Consider the following 14,578-nt stretch of genomic DNA (forward strand, 5'->3'; position numbering starts at 1 on the left):
AGCTCACATCGACATCGACGCATCCCAGCAAAGGTTTCGGCGTGGTCTACCATGTCAAACGAGTGTACACGCACAAGGGTCTATCTAAATCCCCGCCGACGAACGTCATGGAGCCCATCATGTTCCTGAGCAGGCTTCTGACGCCAATAGAGAAAAGTTACTGAGCAACAGAGCTTGAGGTAAGCTGTATAAGATGGGCTCTGCAAGGTCCGACACCTGGTTGAGGGCGCGAATGAGCCGGTTGTTTTCTATACCGACCAGTCGGCGACGATCGAGGGACACACCGGAGGTACTTATGGAAAGGAGGAACAGCACCCAAGACACCGGAGGTACTGTTGGAAAGGAAGTACTCAAATAGTGGGAGCACAGATGTCAGTTAACATATCCGGGGTGAGGACAACGAATTCTGGGTGGGTTAGGCCCGGGGGCTGCCTTATCAAAGTTGAATAGCGAAGTGAGATGCTAGAATGTCGGCTGGAGGCATCAATAGTTGTGCATTGCGTCCGGTACAGATTAGTTGAGATAGACGGAGGCCGCGATCGGGTTGCCACGCCGGTGCCATAGGCCACCACCTCTTCCTATAGCTCAACCTCGACCGCAAAGCCCCGGGTGCTTTGATTTTCTCGGGTGGTGGTCTTATAGTCAGACCACTAGTAGTGGTTAAAACAAGATATTTGGGTAATGTGCCAAGCAGGCTCACTTTGGAATCGTTGTCAACTTTGAGGAAGACAAAGTCATACCCATCTGATGCTATGCCGTAAATGGTGGAGCCCTTCTTCAGCTCCTTACGCTAGCGGTGGAAACAGCCTGTTAAACGAGTTAGCTTAAGATATATCGTATAATGGGAGGTGTCAGTGGTGGATACCCATATAGCCTAATGCCTATGACCCTCCGAAAGTCACGAAATTTAGGTCATACCATATCCCCAAGCATGATTTGGACGAATTGCCATGGATACCTAGACTAACACCGGGATACACAAGCTCCTCGCCGAAATGGTACGCGACAGCGGACCAAAGCACCAGTCCCATTCATGGATAATTCCAAACTATGCCCGGTCTGGCTCCTTGGTACTTCCTATTGCCCTTTTTGGCGAAGTGGATGCGCCAAAAATTTCAACATAGCAGAAAGCTGACACAAGCCGTGTGGAAGGAGGTAAGTGTTTCTCGAATGGGTGGCTCTGATGATGCTGAGAGCGATGGCGTTCGTTTAAAGGAAAAAAAAAGGAAAAAAAAAGGAAGAAAAAAAAGAGATGGAAAAAAGGTAATGTTGGGTTGTGGCTGGATGGCACAATGGGGTCAGCCACCCACCAAGGTCCCACCGTACTTGATACCCAGTAGTGGTCTGAACTTGGGAATGATTGTTCAAAAGGAATCACCCAAAGAGACCCTTTGGAACGACACAACCAGGACATGCTACCATCTGTAGCAGGAAACCTAGGAAGGGGAAGAATGTTCTATGGTTGGGAGGCCTTTCAACCTAAATATCACCGTGACAAGATTGAACATCGTTGCTCGATTCGAACGATGCCGGTGGGCTTGGTGACAAATCACATATTGCTGGACGTGAACTAGGTGTTGGGCAAACGTGGTGTCGGGCGTGAGTGTTGGAAAGAAACATATGTCATGAGTCCGCCCCTTTTCACGCCATAGGAAGACGTGGGAAAGCCATGTCCAGGCCAATCTGAGGTTCAAGTCAATGACTGACTCTTCATCGGAACCAGAAAAGAGATCTAGGGATGGTTCATGAGGTAGGAGACTTTGGTTAGGTACGACTTGCAAGATGTTACTGCAATTGCGTAAGTGTGCTGAAGGAGGTGTCCCTGGTCCTTAATTCACATGTGAAGGTCTACCCGATATGGAAGAAGCCGATGAGCTAGTATAGAAGCCCAGTGTATGTGTCGGAGTTCGTGTGAAGACTGAGGATAGCGGAAGATGACATCATGTGGTGCGGAGCGTACGGCAAGGCTTTGGCGCCAGTTCTGAAAAGAGTAAAAATGAGGGAAAAAAGAGTCGACCTCAGATGTAATGCTTTTGGCAGGTCACAGGACATACGTCGACGAGGTGAAGATTGGTGGATTAACGTGAGACAAGAGGAGTCAGTGTCGTCGAGACGAGAGGGAGCCAACATGGAGCACTGGAGATGAAAAATGGTGGAAGGGAGAACGAATGCTTTGGCATTTGGAGTTGGAGTCGAGTCAGAAACCTAACAATATGGGAAGGAGCAACACAGCAACTGCACAGGTGACTTGAAACCCTTAGAAGACTCTGCATAGAGCGAAAATAGCCAAATCATGCCCAGGTGACTCTAGCATCCTATAATTTACGAATAGGTAAGTACTAGAAGGCTTGACATGACGATGTCCTTGATTTTGACGTTGGACACTGCAGTACCGCAGGCAATATGTTTAGATACATGAAGCTGGAAAAATTCCTCCCATAGAAACAAGAGCAAAAACAAAAACAAACAAGGCTTTTCAAACCGTGGAAGTGCCGACACATGGATGTTGATGATTTCCACGAAGGTGATGTTGATAATGAGCTGAGATTTGAAGACTCAGCAAAGCTGGCAAGTATCGACTGAGACCATGAAGCCGTGTCCATGCTTTGTCCACGTATGCTGGCTGGGTTTCATTTGTTCGTATGGCATACCCACAATGCCAGTGATGTGTGGTTGCCAGATTTGAAGCTGATTAATTGTTCCCAAATTCCTTATTCTTTTAAAAAATCCTCCGCACATTGCAATAGCCATTCCTCCTCATCCCATGTTCTCCGCGTAATCATAAGTCTCCCTCTCCCGTGGGAGCCCATTGCACGATGCATCATAGCAAGTTGATTTGTATGTCAAGGTGAGATATTTTCATTCAATGATGCAGGGACCGTTCAAATATCTTTTAAGGGGTGTGCCTGTGATGTTGGGACACGCGCCTTCTTCTTTGCTTTGTGTCGCTGTCCTGGAGTGTGTTCGAGCGAGCTTGCGGGGAGTTAGTTTCTCCTTTTGTCCTCTTTTCTTTCTTGAGAGGCTGTCTAGTGGTGGGGAGTATCTTATATCAAAACCAGAAATGTTAGTTTCATCATTTCATATGCGAGGAGGAAAATGTTCTGGAGACATACCACGCTCCGAAAAATGACAAATGTGATGTAGTATATTTGCATGTAATGATTGTCCCTGTGATGAGAACGAAGATTGTCGATCATGAGTGGCTTGGGCAGACAAGCTCGATGATTCGATAGGGAATAAACGCTCAGCAGAAGTGGGCAAGTCAAAATTGTTTGGTGATGTGGACAAAAGTGACAGGTGTTGGATGTTGGATTTGTATGTCTGTGTGCGTGTGTGGCTTGCTAGGTTCGGATTGATGCTTGATACGTCGCAAGGCCATGGAGTCCTCAACAGGGAGGAGACCCTCGGAACCTGATTGGTTGGACATTGAAAGTCGAGGGCGTTGCTCGAGGGGGATTGCTCGAAGTGGCTTGATTGACCAACCTGCCGATTGTCCTGAAGCCGAAGCTCGCCACGGTCAGGCTGGATGTGGTTCATCGAGGTGGTTGATGTAGTTGATCGAGGTGGATGGTTCACTAGACTAGCCTGCCGATTGTCCTGAAGCCGAAGCCCGCCACGGTCAGACTGGAAGTGGTTTATCGAAGTGGTTTATCGAAGTGGTTTATCGAGGTGGTTGATGGAAGTGGATTGGTTGACTAGTCTGCCGATTGTCCTGAAGCCGAAGCCCGCCACGGTCAGACTGGAATGGGTTTATCGAGGTGGGTGATATCGAGGTAGGGGATCGAGGTGGGTGGTCGAAGTGGATTGATTGACCAGTCTGCCGATTGTCCTGAAGCCGAAGCCCGCCACGGTCAGACTGGAATGGGTTTATCGAGGTGGTTGATCCGGGTGGGTGATATCGAGGTGGGTGATCGAGGTGGATTGATTGACTAGTCTGCCGATTGTCCTGAAGCCGAAGCCCGCCACGGTCAGACTGGAAGTGGTTGCAACATCGGGGTGGTTTGTTGTAGTGGATAGTTATTTGACCAGCCTGCCGATTGTCCTGAAGCTAAAAGGCCCGCCACGGTCAGACTGGAAGTGGTTTATCGAGCTGGTTTATCGGGGTGGATGGTTCATTAGACCAGCCTGCCGATTGTCCTGAAGCCGAAGCCCGCCACGGTCAGACTGGAAGTGGTTGATCGGAGTGGTTGATCGGAGTGGTTTATCGAGGTGGTTGATGGAAGTGGATTGATTGACCAGTCTGCCGATTGTCCTGAAGCCGAAGCCCGCCACGGTCAGACTGGAAGGGGTTTATCGGGGTGGATGATTTAGTTGACCGAAGTGTATTGACCAGACCAGTCTGCCGATTGTCCTGAAGCCGAAGGGCCCGCCACGGTCAGACTGGAAGTGGTTGATCGGAGTGGTTGATCGGAGTGGTTTATCGAGGTGGTTGATGGAAGTGGATTGATTGACCAGTCTGCCGATTGTCCTGAAGCCGAAGCCCGCCACGGTCAGACTGGAAGGGGTTTATCGGGGTGGATGATTTAGTTGACCGAAGTGTATTGACCAGACCAGTCTGCCGATTGTCCTGAAGCCGAAGGGCCCGCCACGGTCAGACTGGAAGTGGTTGATCGGAGTGGTTGATCGGAGTGGTTTATCGAGGTGGTTGATGGAAGTGGATTGATTGACCAGTCTGCCGATTGTCCTGAAGCCGAAGCCCGCCACGGTCAGACTAGGAGTGAATGATTAAAGTGGGTTGACTGCCCACACTCCCGATATGGGTGGATCATCGAGGTGGATGGTTGAATGGATCGTTGATTATATGGTTGACTTGAGTGGATGAGTGCCTTGGATGATTGACTTGACTGGATGATTGACTTGGCTGGACGACTCACTTGGCTGAATGGTTGACTTGGATGGTTGACTTGGATGGTTGACTTGGATGGTTGACTTGGATGGTTGACTTGGATGGTTGACTTGGATGGTTGACTTGGATGGTTGACTTGGATGGTTGACTTGGATGGTTGACTTGGATGGTTGACTTGGATGGTTGACTTGGATGGTTGACTTGGATGGTTGACTTGGATGGTTGACTTGGATGGTTGACTTGGATGGTTGACTGGGTGGTTGACTGGGTGGTTGACTTGGGTGGTTGACTTGGGTGGTTGACTTGGGTGGTTGACTTGGATGGGCGGTTGACTTGGATGGGTGGTTGACTTGGATGGGTGGTTGACTTGGATGACTTGGATGGTTGACTGGAATGGATGGTTGAGGTGGTTGTAAGGTGGTTGGCAGTGCGAAAGAAAGTTAGCCGTGGGTGAGTGCATGACGCTGAAATGGAAAAGCAAGAGCCTGAAGAGACACATGAGCCATACGTCGAATATTTTGAAGGTCGTTCCTGATTGGGAACTTCTTTCAAGCTCAGTGAGAAGTGGAACAGGGCCTTACGATAAGTGTCAAATAGCGGCAGAAGGTCGGCAATATGTGAGGCACTACGTAGATGAAGCGCCAGAAGATTGGTCGGTGGTAGTCTAGGGTAGGCTAGTCATGAAGCCACCGTTAGCACGTTGATTCATAGATGGGGATCGAACATCACATGCAAGTGGCATTCACCAATCATGAATGTATTCAAGTTGAAGGTGGCATTGCAAGATAAAGTAACAGACTGGGCCATGGCAGTCTGAGACTTGTTTTGGGTATCCAGAGGTGTGGACATGTAGGGTTGGATGGACGACATGGTCATGTCACAAGCAGAGATGGAAGGAGACTCCATGGAGGAGCTCGAGCTTGGAAAGTTATCATGGAAGTTTGCAAGGTCCACAAATCTGGAAAAGTCAGCTCCACGCAATGGAAAGTGGTGAAGGTCGACGGAAGATGGAAGGTTGATAGGGGTAGTGGGTAAGTGAAGGGTAACATGCGACCAGGAGATACTCACATTTCACAGTACGAATGAAAGATGGCAAGTTGGGGTACTCAAGTTCATGGCCCTTGGGTCTGTGAGTCAAGTATTTATTGGTCAGTCAAGAGTTATGGCAGGTAGTGGAAAGCAGACTTACTTACCTGTGGGGTCGACACCATGGGCCGAGTGGTTATAGATGGAATCCCTGCGACACGTCGGTGTTATGGTCTGTCATGGATGTATAGATAATGGAGGATGTTATGAGACCCAAGCTGATGATGGAAGACTTGATGGAAGAAGGGTGGTTGATGAAATAGGGGATGAAAGAGATGGGAGGATGAAAGAGATGGGAGGATGAAAGAGATGGGAGGATGAAAGAGATGGGAAGATGAAAGAGGAAGAAATTTTTCAGGAGGAGAAAGGAGGAATGGGGGTATTTATACATGGGAAGGGGACTGGCTGTTGAGGAAGGTGCCCGTTTGGGAAGGAGCGACTCACACGGTTCCCCTGCACCTGCCATTTGCCCAGGTGGATTGCCCTCCTGAGCCTGGGGTTATTACTCCCCAGGTCTTAGGTGCCAACCTTGGAAGTCTCCAGTCCTGTATCTTACGGAGCAAGGATCTGGAAAGGTCATTCGTCTGTTCTATCTTTTGTACAGGATTCCCACTCAGACCTTGTACAATGCACAATGATTGAGTGAAACTGCTTGGTCTACGCTCTCTGAGTTTCTACTTCCTCCCATCATTGCTCAGTACTAACTGCAATAGATGTGGAACTCTACTAAAGCCTTTGAAAGCACCTTCATCTTGTTTTATCAGCCTCCAAGTGGGACACACGGAGCATGCCTACACATTCCAGTCTTCGATAATGCATATGAATGACGAGTTCAAGACCAGCATACTACAACACCGACAAGCGCTGACAATGGGTCCGTGGTCAGTACCGCAAGACCGCGCTGGCCCTATGACACCCGCACTGCCGTATGGGATAGAAGACGGATATGCACCGAGTTTGGACTTGAAGGACGACCATCATCTGGGGTTGCATACTCCATACGTTGCGGTGACGTATTTTCTTCTCAAAGGCTAGTCAAATCCCTCAAGCTGCAATGGCGCAAGCTTCCAGCCAGGCAGAGAACATCTTAGACCTAGATGACGAGATGACGACAGACTCTCGAGCTGGGACGAAGCAGACCTATAGTACGAGGTCCAAAGTCAGGACTCACAAGCATGGTCAACGTTCCCGAGGGAGTTTAACTCGATCTACCCGGCTGACTCGACCAACCTTGGAAACCTATGGCTGAGATCCTCCAGTTGGTCTACGCTACCAATAGGGGTAAGCGTCCCCGGGATCAGGATAGGCTGAGGGGGCCTCGCCAAAGACCGTCCAACCCAAAGATCAGAACGAAACTCCATGTCGTCCTCCCCAAGCTTTGAGTGGGTCCTAGGTGACATGTCAATCAACTGAGGGAGGGACATTCCCACCCGGGTTGCCCATACCTTACCCCATGCGTAACAAAGCTACCCACCGGAAAATGTGACTTGGTGTGTATCAATATAGGAATACTACATATCTTGACTATTCTAATAGGTGCGTAGCCCGACTCAAGCAACTCATTCTGAAGACCCTAGACAAGTTTAATACTGGAATTGGTCAACTTTTCGATGGCATTCGATGGGCTATCAATCTTAGGGCCGCTACCTTGACCCCATACCACCACCGCCTCATCGGCGAGTTCAAGATTTCTTTCGAAAAACACAGGCAACTCGCCAATCCAGGATTGAATTAGGGACAGTTTTCTCTTAGGTCCCTTTCTCTCCGGTCAAATGCTCACTCCTATTCAGCCCGAACCGCCGATTGATCCCCCGACTCCCGTCTGTTCGCAGTACACAATGTTAATGCCCTTATTGGTGAGATGAGCGGCGCATGAGAATATACTGATAATATACCGAAAAAAATTCTTGGGGATATGGAGGGCCCATGTGTCCACGTTGATCCCGAGACAACATATATCCATACAATTATAATAAAGAAGAAGCTATTCGAACCCAAACGAGCTGTTTCAGATGTCATTTCAAATGTTACTCTTAAGTACGATATAAAGGCCTCTTATTTCACGTTTCCATATCTTTGTCACGCCTTCATATTTTAGCCGGTGTGGCGAAAATGACAGGTATCAAGCCACAATGGCTTGGACGTAGAACCTGGATTCCGTTGAAGAAATCCCTTGGCATGACACTAGTGGCGTAAAAGGCCGCCTTGTCACGATGGTCCCAAAAAAGACTGTCATGCGTGTCGATAACTGAGATACGGCCAATAACATCCGATATTGAGGTCGGTTGGTTGGGTTCTCAGTACAGCCCCGAGCGACTTTCCAAAAGCATGTCTCTCTTGGCAGTATGCCCATGCAAGAAGACAGAGTCTAGGGAATGGCCGTCATATAGCCATTTGCACGGGTGTTCCGTTTCAGACAGAACCGGGGTCTTGAATATCTCGGAAAGCCCCTTGGAACTCCACCAATCATGTCGTTTCCGTCGCCATTCGGTATCAGGGCTGTCATCCCTGGCCTCATTGTCACACAGCGTGGGACAAATAGCAGCGATGGAATGATATAGTTCAAAAAGCTCAGATCACATCCGAAGGATTTACCTGCATTAGTGCAATCTCTGTAAATTTCTCCGGCTTGAAGATCATCCAAGATAGATTGTCGGCGGAGTTGCCACCCTGTGGACACCAATCACACGTGTCGCTCTGATTGGGTGCCTGGCTGCCTTGGCTGCCTGACGGATCCGCCTTCGTCTCTTCCCCAGATCTCATCTCTAATCTCGTCTGTCTTTCTTCTCATACCTGTCGCTTTTTGTATTTATATCGCGCCTATCTATTCCATCTTTTAGCTCTAACAAGGTTAACTCGTTCTATTCGTTTCAAGAGCCGCGTCCCTGGTGATCTTCCGCTTCGCATACCTATCAACGGAGATCTCCACTGCCCATCACAACGCTAGCGCCCATCAGCCACCGAGCACCACCGAGCACCGTCATACCTCAAACTCCATCGTTCATTCGTTCATTTAGCTTCTCCAACTACACAACCCTCTCTCTTCTGGCCACCGCTTCGCCATGCTTGGAGAGGGCCGACAGGAGGCCGCCAGGCTATATGTTCCCCCACTGCTTGAAGATAACGAACGTCTCGACGATCCCGAAGCTTCCGAAGACCTGCCACCGCCCGACGTCGAGACAGGTACTCTTCCTGTCTGGTTGCGGGAATCATCCAAATCGTTCCGCTGGGGATGGGTGCCGCTACCGCTCCGAAAAGTTGGTCGCGCCACGGCCAATTGGGTCAAGGGTCCCGATCCGCCGCATATGCTCCTGTTGAAGCCGCTGTTTCCGCGAGTCCAGGAGCTTCCAGTCCAATACCTTGACCGTCTTTTTCCCAAGCGCAAATTTAAGACTGTACTCTTATTGCTGCTCTACACGTCTTGGTTCTTGCCTTGGTTCTTGGTTTTATTGCACTCGCGTTCTTCTGGTTATATCGAAGGGTACGGTCAGCCTCAGACGCTGTCATGTTTAACGAACTTCTGGTATGTGCCCAAATAGCACCGATATAGGTATACCGTGCTAATGCGATTGCTTTAGGGAGTTCGGCAATGGATGTGGTATTAACGGAAACGACTGCCGCCCATTTTCTTCTTCGACAATTCCCTTCAGGTGTCCTGCGAATTGCCGTGATGCCAAATTACTGGAGCCTTACGTTGTGGGAAACCATACATACAACTACCAGGGCCTAGTAATCGGAGGGCCTAAGTCAGATTCCTCCGACGCCGCAATTTACCGTGCGGATAGCTTTGTTTGCCAGGCGGCGATCCATGTCGGTGCAATTTCGAACGATGGCGGCTGCGGTGTTGTCAAGTTTGAGGGTGCAGCGCACTCTTTTCCATCGGTAAAGCAGCACGGTATTCTCTCTGCCGGGTTCCCGTCGACCTTCCCGAAGGCTTTCAGCTTTCTCCAGCTATCCTCGCCCCAAACTAGCTGCCCATCAGATCCGCGCTGGACGCTTCTTGGAATCACTGCTGCTGCCGTTGGTATCCTGTGGCTCTTCTGTACATCACCGCCTGTGCTGTTTTTCAGTACATTCTTCATGGTGTTCTGCCATACGGGACTTGTTGGCGATCCGCCCTCGTATCCATTCCTGGCCGACCTTGTCTCCAGTCTCCTGTCACGGCTGCTGCCAGCGTCGTTTGTCGTCTATGTACTTTACAAGTTCTGTGCAGCGCCGCTTTTGCAACCGATCTCCTCGCCTATCTACCAGCTTTCAAAGTTGTTCCTTTTCCTACCCCCGCTTTTCATTGGAGCCCTGAACAACTATACCTTTGCGCGGTTGATTCCCTTGCAGCGTCTAACCCCGATGGACATCCAGAAACAACCCGGGGCAAAATTGGCATTGGCTCTTGTCATTCCAATTGTGATTTCGATTATCCTGAGCCAGGCGTGGCAAATTCGCCAGGGAGGTCTGCTCCCACGGTATTTGAAGATATACGGTACCATGGGGATCATTATCCTGATTCTGCTTCCGCTACCTGGTCTTCGCCTTCGAATTCACCATTACATCCTCGCCATTCTCCTGATGCCGGGCACTGCCTTTCCCACTCGGCCTTCACTCATCTACCAAGGTCTGCTGCTGGGTCTTTTCGTAAATGGAGTTGCGCGGTGGGGCTTTGCCTCGATCATCGAGACTCCGGCAGCTCTAGGAGAGCAAGCCCCGCTTGGAGATGGAATTCATGGCTGGTGGGGTGCTACCTATCCCAATATCACGACCGCATCTGTGAATATTTCCCTGCCAGAAGGATCGGACGACACTTACCGCGGCAATGGCAACATCACATTCTCTCTGTGGGAACGCGAGCGTATGTCGGATCTAGCAGTGGACGGCATCTCGGTTCTTCTCAACGATGTGGAGCGCTGGCGCGGTTATCTCGATGAAGACGAGCGCGGGGAATTCACCTGGCACCGCCATGGCCATGATGGCCTGGAGCTACAGACAAATCCTCGTCTGGTCAAGCGTGATTTGAACCACGAAGTCGACCCCAAATCTGCTGTTTTGGCTCATAGTGATCCGGGCGATAAGCCTGAAGACCTATTTTTCCGATTTGCATTTTTGAGAGGGTCCGAGGCTGGCATTTACAGCCCGACAGGAGTCTGGCTGAGCGATGGCGCGTGGTGGCCCCCTGCGCCTCCCAATAAATAGATATGCGATCCCTTCGCATTGGAGAGTGTGTTTTCCCGTTTATATCCAAATCTGGCAAGATAGATTGTAAAGTTTCGGTTCATGTGTGCTGGACGCGCTGTGCCCACTGGAGTAGTAGAACAAGCAAGGCCTTTGCTCGATCACTCTAGTTCATGACTGCTCATGTTGAATGAAGATATCACATATTATGATTACTCATATACGGCTCATATACATTCAAAATTCAATATATCCCCGTTGATATCGATGTCTCCCTGTCCTTAACGGAAAATTCATATCCATACCACGTGATCGTACCGACACGAGCCAAGGCAGCCAACCAAACTCGAGTTCACAATTCGGTCCTTTCGTACCTGATTTTGGCAATTACTATTACACTATACACAGTACCTTGAAATCATGGAACCCGAGGGATCCGATCATGGGCGACGCGAGGCGCCAAGCGCGCTAGTCCGACGTGCGGTAGGTGTTGGCCCCTAAACAAGTTGCAAGCTTAGAAAAAGAATACAATGGGATAAAGATACGGCTTGACCAATCAAGTATTGATTATGCATACAGTGTGATCAATGTCGCCTCCGAAAGGTATGCAGCTGCAACTCCGAGTCGCACAATGTCGTGCCTCCATCTCATGTCGTCACAGATCCGATGTGATAAGCGCACGCCATGTTCCAACTGTCGCAGCTCCAGCATTGCATGTCGATCTACCGGCGAAGGCCAGAAGCCACCAGAACCCCGGCGGCGGGTCTTAATCTCAAATCAATAGTATGATAATCTTCACCTGTCATAGGACAATATTGACACGACCACAGCGAGAAAAAGATCGATTTGATTGAGGAACGCCTAACAAGCATTGAAGGTACTCTTCAACAGCTAGCCAAAAACACATCTCAACTACAAGGTTTCGCAGCGCCAAATCCGCGCGAATCTCATTTCGCCCCTTCGCCTCAGAAGTCAACCCCTTCGCAGCTGTCATCCACTCCAGGGAACCCTGAAAAGCCCAAAGGCCCTTGGTATCTAGCTAATCCTACTATCGAGCAGCATGATTCCAACTCCGCCTTTGAGGGCAGCTCGTCTCTGACTGCCCATGGGGCCTACGCGAGCGCGTTCCTAGAATCTGCTGTATCCAAAAGTTCGCCACAGGTTTTGTCAAGCCCGAAGATCAACGCGGCTCTCGCGTCGCTGAAGCAGCTTGTGGGGATTCAGAGCCAGCGGCGAGAAGCGGACTTTCAAGGGGGCCAGCTCCCCATGAAGAATGCGAGGCTAGGTGTGAGACGCGACATTCGTGATTTAGACATGCCGCCTCTGCCAGTGGTTCTAGACGTGTTGAGAAAGGTTCAAGGTATGGTTGGTCACAAAGAGATGTATCCAGCTTCCAATTCTTACTCGACTAGAAAAACCACCGGCCTGCTTTGGTGGCTATGTCCCCTTCATGAGTGTGCAATATTTCACCGAAAAATGCCGAGAAGTCTACTTCTGCCTAGAAGATTACTCCGACACGGCATTTGTTGTGACCAACTTTTGTCTGTACAGCGTTCTCTACGAATATGACACCGAGGAGAAGGACACCACTACCCGAGAAGAGCGTCAGAACTACATTCAGATGTGTCGCAACAACCTGGAGACAGCTCTTGCCAATTTGAATATCTTGATGCCTGCAACCTATGAATCTATCATGGCGTTAATATTGGGAGTTAGTCCCCCATTTCACTCTTGTTCTTTTGTCGGATATACCCCGAATCCTTACTTACAAATACAGGCTATGCATGCACTCGAAATCTCTAAACCATCAGTTGCCTGGACGCTAGCATCAACGGCCATGAATCTGTGCCAGACACTGGGGTATCATCGCTTCACCTCAATGGAACACGACCCCGTACCAGTCCAGCGTCAAAAGCAGCTTCTATTCTGGTCCGTCTACACCGTTTTAAGCATGATGTCCCTGCGTTTAGGACGTGCCCCGTCCATCCATAACTACGACATCAGCCTGCCAGCGCCCGATGAGAGCATAGGTGTCCCCGAGCCATGGGGGCCCGTCTGCGTGTGCTGGACTAGATCAGCAATTATCCAAACTGATATTTACCGATATTTGTATAGCCCAGAGGCACTACAGAAACCAGAAAGCGGACGAGTCACACACGCTCATAGACTAGCCGCTGAGATGCAGTCGAAGGTCATGGAGCCGTTTGAGGTAACCTCCACCGTTTCTTGGGACGTGATCGAGTAAATGAATTACTAACTGAAACATGTAGAAATTCATGTCGTCCAATCCTAAAGTATCCGAGATGGACCTCATGTACCTCACAACTGACAAGGTGAATCGGCTGGCCATCATGACCTTGATCTACCGAGCGATTCCAGCATCAACTGACTCAGGCCGCGTCGCCACCTTCATACCCGAATGCATTGAGACAGCACGGGAGGCCCTGGAAATCCACCGACAGTGCATCGCTGCACTCAACGAGACAGACTATCTCATGAAAATATCCTACATGCACTGGTAAGCAGTCTGAAACGATCCCACCGACAGCTCCATTTATCACACAATTGTCGCACAACCTGAACCAGCAAATTCTCATATTCGAATTACAGGGCCATCCTCATGTCCCCCTTCATCCCCTTCATCGTAATATTCTGCAACATAATAACAACCTCCAACGCCGACGACCTCGCCCGACTGGAAGAGTTCGTCGCCTCCCTCCAGCCACTAAGCACCTTCTCCCAGTCCATCGAGCGACTGTACAACCTGTCCTCTGTTCTCGGCACCGTCGCCCGCCTCTACTTCGAAGCCAACACGCGGACCCAGACAGCCGCAGACCAAAACCAGAATCTCATCGAAGTCGGTCAAGAATTCGATGTTTATCTCAGTGCGCTCGGATTGGCACCTACGAACCCTATGAATCACCCGAACAGTAATTCCCAGATGGGGAACTCGCAGGGGTATTTCCCAGATAATCCTGGTATGGATGTTAGTTCGGCGGAATTGCCACAGCAGAACGCGGGTGGTTTCCCCGCGCCAGTCGATTCATATCAAGCGCAGGGACAGGATTCGGGGACTGCTGCGCAATTGGGGAATTGGTTCTGGGGGAATCAGTATATGATGGGGCTTTTGGAGGAGGATTTGTCGCAATTCAATCCCGGATGGCCGTAAAGAGACTAGGGTGGTTATCTTAGGCTATGTATAACTATCATGTTCACTATTAGTTTGTTTAATTCTTCGAAAATACCGAGCTGATATGATTGCTAATATGAATTTCAACTTCCATATATATCGCCCCTTCACTCCAACAAAACTTTACATCCTTCTGCACTCATAACCACAATTGTCAAAGCTTGCTTCTGTTTGTGCCCTAAATGAATTCAAGTAGGATATGGACCGGAATTTCTGAACGCAGGAGGCTTGATATTCTGAGAGTCATCCCAGTCTAGTAGCGGATTTCGTGGGAGACAAGGTGAGGTTAA

The 14,578-nt window shown here is 49.7% G+C and overlaps 5 protein-coding genes across 5 annotated transcripts; all 5 read left to right on the forward strand.

Annotated features, from left to right (window-relative positions):
* Positions 1-5,779: 5,779 nt before the first annotated feature.
* On the forward strand, positions 5,780-6,074 carry N7525_008182 (uncharacterized protein; the record flags this gene model as incomplete). The annotated part of the gene is made up of 2 exons (XM_061214321.1): positions 5,780-5,877; positions 5,924-6,074. The coding sequence occupies 2 exons, from the start codon at positions 5,780-5,782 to the stop codon at positions 6,072-6,074; spliced, it is 249 nt and encodes an 82-aa protein (XP_061068752.1).
* Positions 6,075-6,745: 671 nt separating this feature from the next.
* Positions 6,746-6,967, forward strand: N7525_008183 (uncharacterized protein; the record flags this gene model as incomplete). Its single annotated transcript, XM_061214322.1, has 1 exon — positions 6,746-6,967. The coding sequence occupies one exon, from the start codon at positions 6,746-6,748 to the stop codon at positions 6,965-6,967; it is 222 nt and encodes a 73-aa protein (XP_061068753.1).
* A 19-nt stretch (positions 6,968-6,986) lies between these two features.
* Positions 6,987-7,667, forward strand: N7525_008184 (uncharacterized protein; the record flags this gene model as incomplete). Its single annotated transcript, XM_061214323.1, has 2 exons — positions 6,987-7,077; positions 7,477-7,667. The coding sequence occupies 2 exons, from the start codon at positions 6,987-6,989 to the stop codon at positions 7,665-7,667; spliced, it is 282 nt and encodes a 93-aa protein (XP_061068754.1).
* Positions 7,668-8,994: 1,327 nt separating this feature from the next.
* Positions 8,995-11,119, forward strand: N7525_008185 (LCCL domain-containing protein; the record flags this gene model as incomplete). The annotated part of the gene is made up of 2 exons (XM_002568619.1): positions 8,995-9,455; positions 9,511-11,119. 2 exons carry the CDS (start codon positions 8,995-8,997, stop codon positions 11,117-11,119), a joined length of 2,070 nt encoding a protein of 689 aa, XP_002568665.1.
* Positions 11,120-11,729: 610 nt separating this feature from the next.
* N7525_008186 (uncharacterized protein) lies at positions 11,730-14,267 on the forward strand (the record flags this gene model as incomplete). Its single annotated transcript, XM_061214324.1, has 6 exons — positions 11,730-11,881; positions 11,929-12,458; positions 12,511-12,809; positions 12,876-13,307; positions 13,369-13,616; positions 13,709-14,267. 6 exons carry the CDS (start codon positions 11,730-11,732, stop codon positions 14,265-14,267), a joined length of 2,220 nt encoding a protein of 739 aa, XP_061068755.1.
* Between the last annotated feature and the right edge of the window lie 311 nt (positions 14,268-14,578).

The sequence above is a fragment of the Penicillium rubens genome, assembly GCF_028828025.1.
Source record: "Penicillium rubens strain IBT 27055 chromosome Unknown utg000003l_segment0_segment0, whole genome shotgun sequence".
Classification (NCBI taxonomy): domain Eukaryota; kingdom Fungi; phylum Ascomycota; class Eurotiomycetes; order Eurotiales; family Aspergillaceae; genus Penicillium; species Penicillium rubens.